This window comes from Chiloscyllium plagiosum, unplaced genomic scaffold, assembly GCF_037043375.1.
Source record: "Chiloscyllium plagiosum isolate Xiang-an unplaced genomic scaffold, Cpla_swu_hap1 HiC_scaffold_12, whole genome shotgun sequence".
Classification (NCBI taxonomy): domain Eukaryota; kingdom Metazoa; phylum Chordata; class Chondrichthyes; order Orectolobiformes; family Hemiscylliidae; genus Chiloscyllium; species Chiloscyllium plagiosum.
The window spans coordinates 106,955,658-106,973,818 of NW_028270150.1; the positions used below are offsets into that span (position 1 = coordinate 106,955,658).

Consider the following 18,161-nt stretch of genomic DNA (forward strand, 5'->3'; position numbering starts at 1 on the left):
TGAAGGGCCTGTTCCTGTGCTCAACTGTTCTTTGTTCTATTCTGGTTGAATTGACCTCGTTGGAGGTTGGAGGTGCTGAGAGTGTCAGTCTGAGTCATTGAGTGTGAAGGTATTGTTTGCCTGAATGGGGTTTTTGTGGTGGTCAAGCTGAGATTGGAATGGAAGTAGACCATATTATAATGTTAAAATGCGATGGTCTTTGTGATGAGGAGAATATGGGACCAGGAGCTATAGTCAGGAGTGTTGAGTTTCTGGATGGGTTAACAGTATCCAGCAGGTGCTCAGGGCATAGAGCCAATTAGAGAGTATTTCAAAGCAATGTGTTGCGCCAGCCACATAGTGTTGTTCAACTCTTATATCTAGCAAAAGAACTGTGAGTTGATTCTTAATAATAGTAAAACAATAATATTTATTTATTTAACACAATTAATACAATCACCACAAAATGCACTAACAATTTACACTACAAATCTATCTGTGCTTTAACTTAACTCTGGATGATCATATAACACTACGTGATGATGTTGTCTAGTCTCCTCCTGATGATTTCAGGAGTGTCCTCTTGGTGGTTATTTTTGAATTACCAGTCTCCAGTTACCATTGGAGTTACCGTTCCTGAGAATGGTATTGCAGCAATTCTTCTATTCCAAAGTCTTCGTGCCCTTTTGAGAGGTTATCTTGAGTGTCCACCGATAGATCCATCAGGCTCGATCACCCTGATCGATTGGACTCAACTAGGCATTGTTATGTTGACGGCAAGGTGATCCTTAGACCTCTATTCCTGGAGGTACTAGGTGCTCGTTGCTTCCTCCAAATAAGGGTGTGAGGCACCTCCATGTCTGGTACACAACTTGGTGTTTCCGATTGTCCCGAGAGTGACATTCCACTGAACCATTCAAACCCAAATTCGGGTGTGTAGTGTAGAGTCTGCAGCTGCCAGGTTTGTTTGCAAACTGTCTGTTGGTAGCTGCAGCCTGTCTGGATTCCGCAGCATGTAGATTAGCACAGACACTTTGGTCAAGGCTGGATTCCATTTCTCAGCATGCTTTAATCATTGTTCATTTTTTTGTAACTCCCATCGTAAGTTCATTATTTTGAGTGGCCAGTCCGGCCACAAATGCATTAGGCTAGAGTTCGGGTTAGCATTAGAAATGACAGCATCTATGCCAATGCATTAAAAAAGCAAAATGAATCTCAGTTCAGTTTTCTTTAAGACAGTGTTGTCTTGTCACTTGGACTAGCTTTTGCAGTTTGTTTTTGAAAGTTTCTAAAAATAAATGTTATCATTAATGTTGCATTATTGGCTTGAGTCAAGATGTTTTCATGTATCCAATGAAACAGAGAGGAAATATCAATGTTAAATGTTTACTTTTGTTACTATCTAAATGTCTTTTAAGTGAAAGAAAACCAATCAATTGAAGCAGGAAATTGTAGAGTGTTGTATGATTTAGTTTATATTGATATTTATTTTCTGTCACCAGCTTTTTAGCTACCAGAAAATGTCCATTTTCTGAATTTGGTAGTGTCCACTTGTAAGTTAAGTTGTAAATGTTGGTCCAACTCCACTGATACAGTTTTAAGAATATAGTTGCTTCTTATATGTTGAATGGCTGTTTCTGAGGGATAGGGAAATATGTCACATGGTTAAAAATAGTAATAAATAAGCTTTTGAACAGAGTGCACAGTCTCAGTCTTGGTTCTGTTCGCACTTTTGGCTAAATTAAAAGACCATGAGAAGCAGGTGGGGTTGGCTTTTTCCTTAACCGACCTTCGTCCATTCCATGATGTCCTCTGTAATAATGCCTCCTGAGTATTATCACATTGGTAAATGGTCATAAGAGGTTGGAGGTGCTGCTGGTATTTTGATAAGTTTTCACAACGCATTTCTGGACTGTGCATACTGTAGCCACTGTAAACATACCTTTCAATCGTCCTGCTTGGACCCATTAACAATTTCAGAGCAAGTAGGACTTGAACTCTGGTCTCAATGCAGCTACCAATGTTTGTTGTGGAAGGGATAGATATTGATTAGGTACCTGCGACGCTGACCATCTTTGGTCCTTGATAGCATCAATGTTCTTCAGGATTCATCCTCTAATCAATGAGTGTTTGGTCATAAACTGGCTTTAGCTTTGTAAAAGGCAGTAAGGCTTTCTGCTGTCTGGAAGGTATACTATTTGTCACAGACTTCTTCATGAACCCCTGCTCTGGTGATTGAATCAGAGTTTTAGTTCAACTTGGATTTTGAGACATATTTTAATGGAAAAAATATACTTTATTTATACAAAATATAAATAATTATGTACATACACAGTTACTGCAGCAATTCTGTATAGTCTTTGCACATGAAGAACAAACAAACATTGGAATTTGGCATTCCCAGCAGTTCCAAAAAAACCCAAAACATTTATTTCTTATGCTGGACAGTATTTACATATATTTGAGACACCAAGAGGTTCTGATAACTGAACAGACCTCCACCTTAGTTTGTCAGAAAGACCTTGGACAGTGGTCTTTCCCCTCTGCCCCTTTGTGGCAGTCGCCCCAAGCTTTAGTGCATCCCTCAGCATGTAGTCTTGGACCACTCGCTTGAGGTCAACTCTTTACATTGGAAGACCAACAATGTTTTGGGCAGACCAAAAGGTGTCTTTCACTGAGTTGATGATTTTCGAGGTACGGTCAATGTTTGTTTGTTTTGGTGTGCGTCCCAGAGCTGTTGCGATGAACCTCAACGAAATGCATCTCTCTTCACACCTTCTTCCAGTTCCAGAAGAAGATGTGTGACAATCTCTTTGTCAGCACAGCCACTTTGAGGGTAGCATCCAATGGCTCATGGAAACTGGGCAGTGCCTTTCTCTCTACATCATAGTGCTTGTTGGAAAGTTCTGGCGATGAGGCATTCTGTTCAGGGAGTCATGTGACAGATCTACCCTCTCCTTTTCCCGCCAAGTCTCAAGAATGCTACATGCTGACCATTGGCTGATGCACTTGTGGTAAAAGGTGTTTTTCTTTACCACTAAGGACAGCTGACATGGGCCAGTCCAACGACTTGGTGCGTTCTGCAGTGTCAAGGCTAGATCCATCCTCCTCCATGCTGTGAAGAACTTCAGTATATAGTGACACTTAGTGTTTGCATACTGAGGGTCTAACACAGCTTGATGAAGCTGCACACAAAGGTGACCATCAAGATGAGGGCGGTGTTGGGAACGTTTACACCCTCCCTACACGCCATCCAGAGCTTGTACATGTACGTTGTCCAGATGTTGTATCTGCGGACATGGTCCATTTTAGACCTCGAGATGAAGTGGATAATAGCTAGAGCCCCAGCCTATTCAGCCATTCCCCACAACCAGACTCTCCAGTCCCAGCAACATCTTTGTAAATCTTGATATCTGTAATTTTTAAATAGCTTTAACATTTCATAACAAGAATTGATTTAAGTATGCAAAAAATGATTGTACTGAATGCTTATAGTATTCACACTGCTGTGAATGACATATCTTTAAATTTTTAAGCTTTGTTTGGTTCATCCACGCTAAGTTCTCTGGTTATATTCAACTGCGGAACTTACAGTCCACAGCCCTTCATTAAGTGATCAGAAGACAGAAGGATGGGAGGGGATTTCTCAACTGAGTAATGTGCTGAGTGTATCGCTTGGAGATACACCAGAATTGAGTTTTGATGCAACTTTAGTTTCACTCCTTGAAAATGGATTTAGGACAGTTCAGGGAGGGAACAAGTCATCTTGGCTGAAGGTTTAGTTTGTGAAACGTCCGAGCCAGGGGAGCTTGGTTATGATCTCATTGAATGGCAGAGAAGGCTGAGGAGACCTACCCCTATTTCTTATGTTCCTAGGAAAATCCTGTGACCAAACTGTAATTATTCTTTTGCTGATGGAAAGTTTTATTAGGGTATTCTGAGATTGGTATGAATGGAATTTCCATGAGGGAAATGGGGGAGTTGGAAATGGGTCAGAGCTGGGCAGTGCAGTGTAGTCTTTGCCATAGCCTCTGTATCCAGCACTGGCCAATGCACTCACTCCCATTCTCATTCACTTACCCACCGGGAGCTGCTGCTGTCCACCACCCTGGCACTCCGCTGGATGGGACTAAGGATTTCCTCCTGCATGATGGCCTCCTGTTTTCTTTCTGCATCAATTGGATCTGGGTCCTCGTCCTATTGTGTGTGCTTGAACTGCTTGGTGTCTGTCCATCTCTCTGCAGTTGGCAACAGATTCCAGTTCCCAACCACATCTCAGACTTGAAATTGCTGTAGCTTGAGCCCATCAATCAATGTTCGCAGAAATTGCTGGAAAAGCTCAGTAGAACTGGGGAAGTGTCACTGGACCAGAAACATTAACTCTGATTTCTCTCCACAGATGCTGCCAGAGCTGCTGAGCTTTTCCAGCAATTTTTGCTTTTGTTTCTGATTTACAGCATCCACACTTGGTTTTTAAACAGTATTCACACCTCTGGCTGGATGCACCTCCTTCCTGTTAATGGAATTCAAGTTGGTTTCATAGCTGCTCCCTATGTGTATGTGCTAAGCAATCAATGTTTCCCTTAACCTTACTCAATTAAGGTTTCAACAAAAAAAAGAGTTAAGCAGTCTTAACAATGTGATTGACAAGTCATGAGCACCTTACATGACATACCAGCAGAGGATGGGCCTGCTAGTTGGTTGATGTCTGAATGTAAGCCTCGCCTTTTCTTTTGACTTAAAATTTAAAAGCAATCTGTTTTGATAAGAGTACCCCAGTTTTATAAATTGTATCCTAGGCTGCTGTGGGAGACGTGGGAAGAAATTACAGGAGCTCACTTCCAAATTTGCAAATGGTCTCTGGCCACAGAGGAGTGGAGGAGAGTTAATATCATTTACATTGTACAAGAAGTATGGTAGCGATAGACCAAGGAACTATGGACCAGCAAATCTAACAATGGTGGTGGGGAAAGTATTTGAGGAAATAGTGAAGCAGAAAGTAGATTTCCATTTAGAAAGGCTAAGTTTGATCAGGGATAGTTAATGTGGCTTTGTCAGAGGGAGATCATGCCTATCAAATCTCGTGGAATCTTTTGTGGAGGTAACTGAGTGTTTCCGTGAAGGTAGGGCAGTTGACATTGTTTTGTATGGATTTTGGCAGCCTTTCACAAGGTCTCACATGGGATAGTGATAAAGAAAGGAAAATGTCATGAGATCCAGGGTAACTTGGCATGTTGGATCCAAATTAGGAAACAGAGGGTAGTGATAGACAGGCTGCTTGTGTAACTGAAGTCCAGCAACAGTGTACCACCTGGGTCAGTGATGACTCCCTTTTATTGTTTGTGATATTTATAAATTATGTTGACGAGAATGTGGGAGAGATGATAAGTCAGTTTGCAGATGACTGGGCAGGTGGTTAACAGTGAGGATGAGAATGTTAGGTTATAGGAGGATATAAACGCATTGGCCATATGGGCAGATGAATGACAGGTGGAATTTATCTCTGAACAGCGTAAGGTGATGACGTTTGGAAGAAGGAGCAAGATGAGGGAGTACAGAGGGATCTTGGGGTGCATGTTCATAGATCCCTAAAGGTGACAAGACAGGTTAAAAAGGCATATGACACACTTACTTTTATCAGCTGTGGCGTAGATCAGGAGAGCAGGAGGCCATGCTGGAGCTGTATAGAATTTTTGGATAGGCTACAGCAGAAGTACAGTGTATAGTTCTGGTTATCACCCTACAGGAAGGTGAGGAGTACACTGGCAGGGGTCCAAAGGACATTCACCAGGATTTTGTCTGGGATGGAGCATTTCAGCTTTAAAAGAGGCTGGATAAGCTCAGGTTGTTTTGTTTGGAGCAGAGAAGGTTGAGATAGGACCTGGTAAGATTGAGAGGAATTGAAAGGGTGGATAGACATCAGCAATACCCGTTATTTGAAGGGTAAATAACAAGAGGGGACTTTTTTTTAAATAAAGGGCAGGTGGTTTAGAAGGGATTTGGGGAAATTCTTCTTTCACCCAGACGATGTTGGAAGTTTGGAATGTCCTGCCTCGGGGTGGTTAAGGTAGGAAACCTCATAATCTTTAAAAAATACTTGGATGAGGACTTGAAGTGTCATAATGTTCAAGGCTATAGACATCACGTGGGAAATTGAGACTAGTGTACGAAGTAGTATGTTTTTGACAGTGCACGCTCGATGGGCTGAAGACCTCCTCTGTACTTATGATTCTGTAAAAGTTTTGGTTGACTCTCCAGGTATTGCTTTAATAGGTGTGAACTGGAATGTATGGAATGGTTAAAATAAAGGAGATTCAGAAGGGCTGCAAATAGAGCATTGGAAAATCCAGCAGATATCTGTTGGGCACCAGGATACTTAGTGAAAATATGAGTGATTTGGAGATGCTGGTTTTGGACTGTGGCAATACTCTGAAAGGTCGTGCTTCCAAATAAACCTGTTGGACTATAACTTGGGTGTCGTGTGATTTTTAACTGAAAATAAGAGTGACACATCTGTTCACATCAGCGGCAATGAATAACTCTTGCAGGCTGCTGAATGTGAGACCAGATAATTGACTGAAGGTTACAGAAATGTGAACTGGTGTTGAGTCAGTCTCCCAATGTTGTTAAGATAAACAGTTATTTTCAATCTATAAAAATACTACCTTCCCAAGTCAATTGTTATCACAGACTGTTCTGCAGTTATTTACAGTGCAGCGAGAATTAATGTTCTCTTCTAGACTGACTCAGCCTTTGGGTCAGTTGCCATCAGACATTCTCATGACATGAGACGATGGAAGGAGAAAGTGAGAACTGTAGATGCTGGAGATCAGAGTCGAAAAGTGTGGTGCTGGAAAAGCACAGTAAGTCAGGCAGCATCCAAGGAACAGGAGAATCAGGAACACATTCCTGATGAAGGGCTTATGCCCAAAACGTCGATTCTCTAGCTCCTAGGGTGCTGCCTGACCTGCTGTGCTTTTCCAGCGCTGCACTAGAACATAGAACATAGAAGAATATAGCGCAGTACAGGCCCTTCGGCCCTCGATGTTGCGCCGATCCAAGCCCACCTAACCTACACTAGCCCACTATCCTCCATATGCCTATCCAATGCCCGCTTAAATGCCCATAATGAGGGAGAGTCCACCACTGCTATTGGCAGGGCATTCCATGAACTCACGACTCGCTGAGTAAAGAACCTACCCCTAACATCTGTCCTATACCTACCTCCCCTTAATTTAAAGCTATGCCCCCTTGTAATAGCTGACTCCATACGTGGAAAAAGATTCTCACTGTCAACCCTATCTAAACCCCTAATCATCTTATACACCTCTATCAAGTCACCCCTAAACCTTCTTTTCTCCAATGAAAACAACCCCAAGTGCCTCAACCTTTCCTCATACGATCTTTCTACCATACCAGGCAACATCCTGGTAAACCTCCTCTGCACCCGTTCCAGTGCCTCCACATCCTTCCTATAGTATGGCGACCAAAACTGCACACAATACTCCAGAGTCGGCCGCACCAGAGTCTTATACAACTGCAACATGACCTCAGTACTCCGGAACTCAATTCCTCTACCAATAAAAGCCAGTACGCCATATGCCTTCTTCACCGCACTATTTACCTGGGTGGCAACTTTCAAAGATTTGTGTACATGGACACCAAGATCCCTCTGCTCATCCACACTACCAAGTATCCGACCGTTAGCCCAGTACCCCATCTTTTTATTACTCTTACCAAAGTGAATCACCTCACACTTAGCTACATTGAACTCCATTTGCCACCTTTCTGCCCAGTTCTGCAGCTTATCTATATCCCGCTGTAACCTGCCACATCCTTCCTCACTGTCAACAACTCCTCCGACTTTCGTATCATCCGCAAACTTGCTCACCCAACCTTCTAACCCCTCCTCCAGGTCATTTATAAAAATGACAAACAGCAATGGTCCCAAAACAGATCCTTGCGGAACACCGCTAGTAACGGCACTCCAAGATGAACCTTTGCCATCAACTACTACCCTCTGTCTTCTTCCAGCCAGCCAACTCCTAATCCAAACCTCCAACTCACCCTCAATGCCATACCTCCGTATTTTTTGAAGTAGCCTACCATGGGGAACCTTATCAAACGCCTTACTAAAATCCATATACACCACATCTACTGCTTTCCCCTCGTCCACCTCCTTAGTCACCTTCTCAAAGAATTCAATAAGGTTTGTGAGGCACGACCTGCCCTTCACAAAACCATGCTGACTATCCTTGATCACATTATTCCTATCCAGATGTTCATAAATCCTATCCCTTACAATCCTCTCTAAGATTTTGCCCACAACAGAAGTGAGACTCACCGGCCTATAATTACTAGGGTTATCCCTACTCCCCTTCTTGAACAAGGGAACCACATTTGCTAGCCTCCAATCTTCTGGCACTACTCCTGTGGACAACGAGGACATAAAAATCAAGGCCAATGGCTCTGCAATCTCCTCCCTTGCTTCCCGGAGAATCCTAGGATAAATGCCATCAGGCCCAGGGGACTTATCTATTTTCACCCTTTCCAGAATTTCCAACACCTCTTCTCTACATACCTCAAAGTCATCCATTCTAATTAATTGTGACTCAATATTCACATTGACAACAATGTCCTGTTCCTGATTGAATACTGACGAAAAGTATTCATTCAGTGTCTCCCCAATCTCTTCAGCCTCCACACGCAACTTCCCACTACTATCCTTGACTGGACCTATTCCTACCCTAGTCATTCTTTTATTCCTGACATACCTATAGAAAGCCTTAGGGTTTTCCCTAATCCTACCAACTAAGGATCTTTCATGTCCCCTCCTTGCTGCTCTTAGCTCTCTCTTCAGATCCTTCCTGGCTACCTTATAACTCTCAATCGCCCCAATTGAACCTTCACGCCTCATCTTTACATAGGCCGCCCTCTTCCATTTAACAAGGGATTCCAATTCCTTATTAAACCACGGCTCCCTCACACGACCCTTTCCTCCCTGCCTGACGGGTACATACTTATCAAGGACACTCAATAGTTGCTCCTTGAACAAGCTCCACATATCAATTACACCCTTGCCTTGAAGCTTACTTTTCCAGGCCACACATCCTAAGTCATGCCTCACAGCATCATAATTTCCCTGCCCCCAGCTATAACTCTTGCCCTGTAGTGCACACTTATCCCTCTCCATCACTAGAGTAAAAGTCACCGAATTGTGGTCACTGTCCCCGAAGTGCTCACCTACCTCTAATTCTAACACCTGGCCTGGTTCATTACCCAGAACCAAATCCAGTATGGCCTCACCTCTTGTTGGCCTATCTACATATTGTGTCAGGAAACCCTCCTGCACACATTGGACAAACACTGACCCATCTAACGAACTTGAGCTATAGCTTTCCCAATCAATATCAGGAAAGTTAAAGTCCCCCATAACAACCACCCTATTACTTTCACTCTTCTCTTGAATCATCCTCGCAATCCTTTCTTCTACGTTTCTAGGACTGTTAGGAGGCCTGTAAAAAACTCCTAACAGGGTGATCTCACCTTTCCTATTCCTAACCTCAGCCCAAACTACCTCAGATGGCGAGTCTTCATCCATCGTCCTTTCCACAGCTGTAATACTATCTTTGACAAGCAATGCCACACCTCCCCCTCTTTTACCCCCACCTCTGACCCTACTAAAACATTTAAACCCTGGAACCTGCAACAGCCAATCCTGTCCCTGTTCTACCCATGTCTCCGTAATAGCCACAACATCGAAGTCCCAGGTACCAACCCACGCTGCAAGTTCACCTACCTTATTTCGTATACTTCTTGCATTGAAGTATACACACTTTAAAGCACTTTCCTGTTTACAGGCACCCTCCTTTGAAATTGATGCCATGTTCGTAACCTCCCTACACTCCAGGTCTTGCACCCTAAAGCTACAGTCTGGGTTCCCATGCCCCTCCAGAGTTAGTTTAAAACCCCCCCCCAAGAGCACTAGCAAACCTCCCACCAACGATACTGGTGCCCCTCAGGTTCAGGTGCAGACCATCCTGTTTATAGAAGTCTCACCTTCCCCAGAAAGAACTGTTCGACATTAGATTCTGGAAGGTTCAGTCTGTTCCAGGTCATTCTGTTATAATGCGCCAACACTTTAAGTGCTGTTCCTAAAGCACAGTTTTTCTATAATGTGGGGCTGCACAAGAATGCAACTGTTGTGTTGTAGAAGAACTGACTGTACTGGAAACTACCCTCCTTACGGATTGCAAATAACTGCTGGAACAGTACATCCTTTACAATGCAGTAATTGAACTGTGTAATCTTCGCAACCAGCAATGGAAGCAGTGGGAAATGTTTATTTTTACCCTAGAATCTAGAGGTAGAGTAATTTAATCGTCCTTTCTTGTTAACATAGAAAATTCTATCATCATTTTCAGTCTTGTTCTCAGTTCTGAAAGCAGTGAAAGGTGATTCTTTATCACACACAACAGCAAAGCACTTTGTTACTCTATCCTACTTTGGTCCAGACTTCATGATTGCAAGTTGATAAAGGAGGAAAATAGAGCCTTTTAAATGGTACTTGATCTTACCATTGTGCATGGAACAGTATAGTTACAGTGCAGCTGAGATCTTGCGATAGTTGTATTTTTAGGAAAGTGAGGCAGACATGTAATTGAACAAAAGTGTGGGGTTTATTGCTGTTTTCTGTTATCTAAATAATATTGCCAACTCTGGCTGAACATGTTCTGGGAGATATTATCACATGGACTCTAAACTTCAATTGCCCCTCCCTCATAATCCTGCCATTTGTCACCCTACTGTGTCAATCAATGCAGGGCCTCATATTCTGCAATTTTATTGTCATAAGGTCCAGTTTTGACAATCTGTCATCCTACTGAGGACACAGCCTAACATCCCCACCTATTGCTATAAACAGCAATTCGTAGACATGTAGGAGGCTGGAAGAACACCACAAGCCTGGCAGCATCAGGAGGTGGAGAAGTCAGGAGAACACAGGTAGAGGGTACAATCTGGTTGGTCGATGCGAGGAATGAATTTGGTTGGTAGCCAGAAGGAAGAGGAATGGAAGGAAGAGGGAGGGGGTTGGTAAGGGAGTCGTGGTATGGGAAAGGAGAAATTGGAGAAATCCTCCGGGCTGTCGGCTGCCCAGGCGGAAGATGAGGTGTTGTTCCTCCAATTTGTGGTCAGCTTCACAATGGCACTGGAGGAGGCTGAGGATGGTCATGTCGGAGAGGGAATTGAAATGGGGGGTGACTGGGAGGTCAGGTCAGCCCTTGCGAGCCTGGTTGTGGTGCTTGGCAAAACATGCCTTTTGGTCTCACTGATGTAGAGAAGAATACGGCTATAGAAGGTGGAACTGTACAGCACAGGAACAGGCCCATGATGTTGTACCGAGCATGATGCCAAATTATACTGATCTCTTCTGCCTACCCTTGGTCCATATCCCTCCAATCCTTGCATATTCATGTGCTTATGTATAAGTCTCTTAAATGCCCCTATCATATCTGCTTCCACCACCACCTGTGGCAGTGCGTTCCAGATTCCTATAATTCTCTGTTTAAGAAAATGTACTTCGCATCTCCTTTGAACTTTCCCCCTCTCACCTTTAAAAGCACGTTCCTAGTTTTTGGAGACGTTTCAACTCTGGGAAAAATATTCTGACCATCACTCCTATCTATGCATTTCATAACTTTATAGACTTCTGTCAAGTCTCCCCTCAGTCTCTGCCACTCCTGAGAAAACAACTCAAGTTTTTTTAGCCTTTCCTTCTCGTTCAGACTCTTTAATCCAGGCAGCATCGTGGTAAACCTCTTCTGCACATTCTCCAAAGCCTCTCAACACCAGGTTATAGTCCTGTAAGACAATCTTATTCTCCACAATCACCTGATGAAGGAGCAGTGCTCCAAAAGCTAGTGCTTCCAAATAAACCTGTTGGACTATAACCTGGTGTTGTGTGATTTTAACTTTGTAATCCCAGTCCAACACCGGCATCTTCAAATCCAAAGCCTCCATATCCTTCCCGCAATGTGGCAACCAGAACTGAATGCAGTACTCTTAAGTGCAGCCTAATCAAAGTAATATAAAGCTGCAGAATAGAATTGAAATTGAACTTGACCATTCTTGTTCATATTGACAGGATACAGTTATCCACTCAACTGTAGATGTACAAGAAAAAAAGTGTGATGCACTGCTTAATATGAGCAGTTCAGCAAGTAACTCTAAGCTTTCTTTTCCCAGGTTGTATTGCACAGTAAACTTGGTTTTCCAAATTCCATCTTCGCTGAGAGCTTGCACAGTTGTGCAACTGGGCACCTTTTTCATTTGGTCAGTGGTGTTTTGCAAAAGGTGTCATTATGCTGCCATAGCTTAGATTACCTTGGAGACCTCAAAAAGCCAGCAGCTTTAGTTTTCTTAGGGAAGCATCCAGCTGCAGAGCCTCTAGGATGCTTTGTGTGGACCATTGTCTGATGAGATCGTGGTGAAAGTTGCTTTCCAGCATGAGTTTTAACATGCAGGGCAGATGGTATATCATAGTCCAAGTATTCAATAACTGTGTGACCAGATCTGTCCTTTTGACATACCAGGGCCAGGTTAAACTTCACCATGTAGAGTAATACTTTGTATTCATACATCAAAGGTTGAAACACCTCTTAATGAAATTGTGCAGAAAGGTGACCATCAGGATGAGGCCATTGTACAGTACACTTTTCATCCTTTTATGTGGATTTTGTACATGCTGTAACTGTGGTTCATTTTTGAATTCGAGATAAAGTAGAAGATGGCACAGGTAATTGCCATGCCACAGAAGTGCGTATGGATCAGACCAATGTCAAATAGACTAAACATCAGAACAACTTGTATCTATTGATCAGTTTCTTACCAGAGGAATGCAATTGCCTAGTTTCTGTTTCATCAAAGGTGCATGCATCTTCCAGTTTTGTTTTAGTATCTCTGAACCATATCTCCAGCACCTTCAGGGTATCCTGACTGAAGAATTTCAAAACTAGAGGGCATAGATGCGAGGTGAGAGGGGAAAGATTTAAAAATGACCTTTGGGGTAACTTTTTCACGCAGAGGGTGGTGCTTGAATGGAATGAACTGCCAGAAAATATGGTGGAAGATGGTACAATTACAACATCTAAAAAGCATCTAGATGGGTATATGAATAGGAGGGGTTTAGAGGGATATGGGCAATTGCTGACAAACGGCATTAGGTCAGATTGGGATGTCTGGTTGGCATGGTTGAGTTGGCCCGAAGTGTCTGTTTCCATGTAGTATGACTATGATTCTGTCTGACCAGAGGTGGCAACCCTCCTGTAGCCTTGAAATGTTAAGTAGGGAATATTCTTTATGCTTTTTTAATCTGGAGGAATTGCTTTATTTATATTTGCATCGTTTGTACAAAGCCTCGCAAATGAGGAGTTTTAGCTATTGTCGATTCACAAAGAATATAAGAAAAATAAACAAGAAACCTAACTTCAATAGCACTGTCTCCACTAATGCCATTTGGATCTCTGCTTTTTGTGTATCAAGTTCCATCCACTGAGTGTTGACACAAGAATTAGCTTTGAGTTGCTGTGGTATGTTGAACATGCTGAACTGCTCCAGTATTATAATTCTCTCCCACTAATTGCCATTTTTAGCTTCTCTCCATCAACCTCCTCTTAAATGCTTCGTTCTGATGTTGGCCAGTCGCATGTTCTTCAGGGTCTCCTTTGTGCGTTCCGACACATTCTCAATCCAACATATTAACCTGTCATTCCCCTGCTTCAGTGCAAATCTGGGTGTGATATTATAATGTTCCTGGACTAGTTTTTTTATATATTCATTTGTGGGGTGTGGGCGTTACTCATCATTCATATCTCGAGGGTAACTAGGGGCAGGCAATAAATACTGGCCAGCCAGCAACACACATGTCCCGTAAATGAATTTTTTAAAAATTCATAGCTTCATAAACCAGAACTGAGTTTAAATCCCACGCCAGCTGGGGAACTTAAATGCAATCAACAAGCTGAGTCAGTAACTAAAGCACTAGAAGAATTATGGTAGCCATTAAAATGTCTGATTGTTGTAAAAGTCCATCTGGTTCACAGACGTTATTTTGTCAAGGCAATGTTTGCACCATCTGATCGACATTCAACTGAAGACTCTTGGGTAATGTTATCTTCCTCTTGAATGCTCTCTAAGGTTGTCAAACAAACCACTCTGTTCAAAGACCGTTTGGGTTAGACATTGCCAGAAATGTCCATGTCTCATCAAAGAATAAAAAGTGCCAGAGACCTGGGTTTGATTCCGCGTGGAGTTTGCACATTCTCCCCATGTCTGCGTGGGTTTCCTCCGGGTGCTCCGGTTTCCTCCCACAAGTCCAAAGATGTGCAGATTAGGTGAATTGGCCATGCTAAATTGCCCCTAGTGTTCAGGGATGTGTAGGTTAGGTGCATTAGGCAGGGTAAATCTAGAGTAATAGGTTAGGGGAATGGGTTTGGGTGGATTACACTTCGGAGGGTCGGTGTGGATTTGTTGCCCTGAAGGGGCATTTTCCACACTGAAGGGATTCTATGAAAAGTGACATCTCAGTTAACATTGCGAGGTCCTCCTCAGTAATATTTGTGGATTGTGTCAAAATTGTGAGAACATTTCGACATACTAATCAAGCTACAGCCTAACATTGTCTGAAACATGATTTTGTGGTTATGACTAATCCCTAAATTCTCCATCCCATTTATTGGTTGGGCGGTTGTGGTCAAGAGGCAATGTTCCTGGGAGTCTTCAGCTTCACTCTGGACTGAAACAAGTTAGGTATAGCTCTGACTGTTTACCATTTCTGCTATCCCCACTTCATTAATTCTTAGTACTCCCTGTTAAATGTAGATCATAGTATTAGGAACAGAAGGAGGCTGTTTGGCCCCTCGAGCCTGCTCTATTTAATTGGATCATGGCTGATCCGACAGTTATCACATCCACTTTGCTGCTACTTCCCAGTAACCTTTGATTCTCCTACGATCAAGAATCTATCTATCAGCCTTAAATGTACACAAGAACTGTCCCCACAACTCTCTGTGGTAAGGAGTTTCAAAGCATCTCAAACCTTTGAGAGAAGAAATTCCTCCTCCTCTCGATATTGAATTGGCAGCCCTTTATTCTGAGACTATGCCCTCTGGTCTGAGATCTCCCATGAGGGGACACATTGTCAGTATCTACTCTGTCAAGCCCTTGGAAAACATGTTCCAATGACCTTATCTCTTAATCTTGTAAATTCTTAAGAGTGGAGTCCCAACCTGTTTTATCTTTGCTCATAAGACAATCCCTCCAAGGACCATCCTAGTAAAACTTCTCTGAACTGCCTCCAATGAAATAATAGCTTTTCTTAAATAAGGGAACTGCAAATGCACACAGTACTCCAGATGTGGTCTAACCAGCATCTTATACAGTTGCAGTAAGACTTTATAACTCCTTTATACTCCAAACTCCTTGAAATAAAGGCCGACATTCCATTAGCTTTCCTGATTACCTGCTATACCTATCTGTCAGTTTAGTGTTTTCTGCACATGTACCCTCCAGTCCCTTTGTGCTGCAGCTTTCTGTAGTTTTTCTCCCTTTAGACAACCCTGCAGTCCTTTCTTCCATATACAAGATTTCCTGCTGCAGTTGACAAGGGAATCCATGTGAACTCCAAAGCTCTGCTGACAAGAGAATAGGGTGACAAGCACAATGGAACAGCACCGGTGATAAGGTTCCCTCAACATGCGTTGTTACTGGCCAGAATCCGGGAATGATCTACGTAACAACATAACTTTCATGACACTGATTATAGCAGTTCAAGAAGGCAGTTCATCGTCACCTCATAAAGATCAGACAATAAATGCCGATCTTCTCCTTGATTCCATTAACTGTATGAATAGAGCATGCTGATCAGTTCACAGGGTGGTTAAGAGAGGCATTGCCATGGAGAATGCACCATGGATGATGACTGACTGTTCACCACCAAGCTGTGTTTAAATTTAACCAGGCAGGTTAGTTTAGGTCAAGCTATTGCCTTGAGGAACGAGATGGAGAATAGTTGTCATCGACTTTGTTCAGTTGAAACAGGGCAATGTATAAGTTCTTTCTGTCTGCAAAGATCAGTGCTCTATGTGTTAATATATGTGGCTTCTAATATGCACAAGTGGCTCCATACTGAGTCTGACTTAGAATCTAAAATTGATTGTCAGTGTAATTCTTAATACATTTCCAATTATTTAGCAAATCTTGTCCAATTGTGGAATCATAACTATTATTGGGGATATGTTAACAGTTTTATGCACACAGGGCTGGTTGGACATGGAACATGCTGTTTGATATGACTGCAATCTTCAGACCACTCAAGGGAGCTGGTTAAATCGGTATGCAATTTGGTGACAATTGATACAATTTGTGATATTTCAATAAGATTTATTAGCAAATTTTGCGAAGACTTGTAGCTCAGGTTGAGGTTCTGGTCTAGGTTTGCTCGCTGAGCTGGAAGGTTCCTTCTCAGATGTTTCATCACCCTACCAGGTAGCATCATCAGTGAGTCTCCAGATGAAGCACTGTGGCATGACCCGCTTTCTATTTATGTGTTTAGGTTTCCTTGGGTTGGTAATGTCATTTCCTGTGGTTACTTCATTTCTGGTGGTGACATCATTTCCTGTCCTTTTTGTCTGGGGTGGTGAATGGGAGCCAAGTCATGTTTTTGTTGATAGAGTTCCGCTTGGAATGCTATGCCTCTAGGAATTCTCGTGCATGTCTCTGTTTGGCTTGTTCAAGGATGGATGTGTTGTCCCGGTCGAAGTGGTGTCCTTCTTCATCCGTATGTGAGGATACTAGTGAGAGTAAGTCATGTCTTTTTTGTGGCCAGTTGATGTTCATGTATCCTGGTGGCTAGTTTTCTGCATGTTTGTCCAATGTCATATTTGTTACAGTTCTTGCACGGTATTTTGTAAATGATATTAGTTTTGCTTGTTGTCTGTTTAGGGTCTTTCAAGTTCATTAGCTGCTGTTTTAGTGTGTTGGTGGGTTTGTGGGCTACCATGATGTCAAGGGGTCTGAGTAGTCTGGCAGTCATTTACGAGATGTCTTTGATGTAGGGGAGAGTGGCTAGGGTTTCTGGCCGAGTTTTGTCTGCTTGTTTGGGTTTGTTGCTGAGAAATCGGCAGGCTGTGTTCATTGGGTACATTTTGAATATACTGTACAGGTGATCTTTCTCTGCGTATTTCCTCTGTGCTGCAGTGTGTGGTGGCTCGTTGGAATAATGTTCTAATGCATCTTCATTCGTGGGTGTTGGGATGATTGCTTCTATAGTTCAGTGTTGTTTTCCTGGTTTGAAGCATTTGAACCCAAACTTTGGGTCTGCCACATGGATATGACACCTTTGTCATCACTCAACGAAACAAATTAGAGGAAACCTCAATAATACCCTCACTGGCATAAAATTCACTAAAGAGGAGGAAAACAACAACACACTGCCATTCCTGGATGTTGCAGTAGAGCGAACAGCCAATGGGTTTAAATGCTTCAAACTAGCGACTACAGGAAAACAACACACACGGACCAAATACTAAACTACAGAAGCAATCATCCCAACACCCACAAACGAAGCTGCATCAGAACATTATTCCAACGAGCCACCACACACTGCAGCACAGAGGAAATACGCAGAGCAGAGAAAGATCGCCTGTACAGTGTATTAAAAAATAATGAGTACCCAATGAACACAGCCCGCCGATTTCTCAGCAATAAACCGAAACAAGCAGACAAAACATGTCCGGAAACCCTAGCCACTCTCCCCCATATCAAAGACATCTCAGAAATGACTACCAGACTCCTCAGACCCCTTGGCTCCTCATGGTAGCCCACATAACCCATCAACACACTAAAACAGCAGCTAATGAACTTGAAAGACCCTATACAGACAACAAGCAAAACTAATGTCATGTACAAAATATCTTGCAAGAACTGTAACAAGCACTACATTGGACAAACAGGCAGAAAACCAGCCACCAGGATACATGAACATCAACTAGCCACAAAAAGACATGACCCTCTCTCACTAGTATCTTTAGATACAGATGAGGAAGGACACCACTTCGACTGGGACAACACATCCATCCTAGGACAAGCCAAACAGATACGCACACGAGAATTCCTATAGGCAT

General features: G+C 42.8%; 2 protein-coding genes and 1 long non-coding RNA gene across 14 annotated transcripts in view; 2 read left to right on the forward strand and 1 right to left on the reverse strand.

Annotated features, from left to right (window-relative positions):
* dgkh (diacylglycerol kinase, eta) overlaps positions 1-18,161 on the forward strand; it is a 601,101-nt gene that overhangs the window by 271,384 nt on the left and 311,556 nt on the right. The window lies entirely within an intron of this gene.
* The window catches only part of LOC122551881 (uncharacterized), a 421,034-nt gene that overhangs the window by 265,989 nt on the left and 136,884 nt on the right, over positions 1-18,161 (reverse strand). For 2 of the 8 annotated variants that reach the window (XR_015758957.1, XR_015758959.1), the window contains one exon: positions 396-2,207. The exons of 4 other annotated variants lie outside the window; for them this stretch is intronic. This is a non-coding gene — a long non-coding RNA (uncharacterized LOC122551881). Of the gene's footprint in view, positions 1-395; positions 2,208-2,292; positions 3,393-18,161 lie in introns of those variants that run through there. 2 more of the 8 variants (XR_015758958.1, XR_015758960.1) reach the window with 1 other exon arrangement.
* Positions 17,516-18,157, forward strand: LOC148148684 (uncharacterized). The gene is given in 1 exon segment (XM_087993181.1): positions 17,516-18,157. A coding segment is annotated over 1 exon segment (642 nt).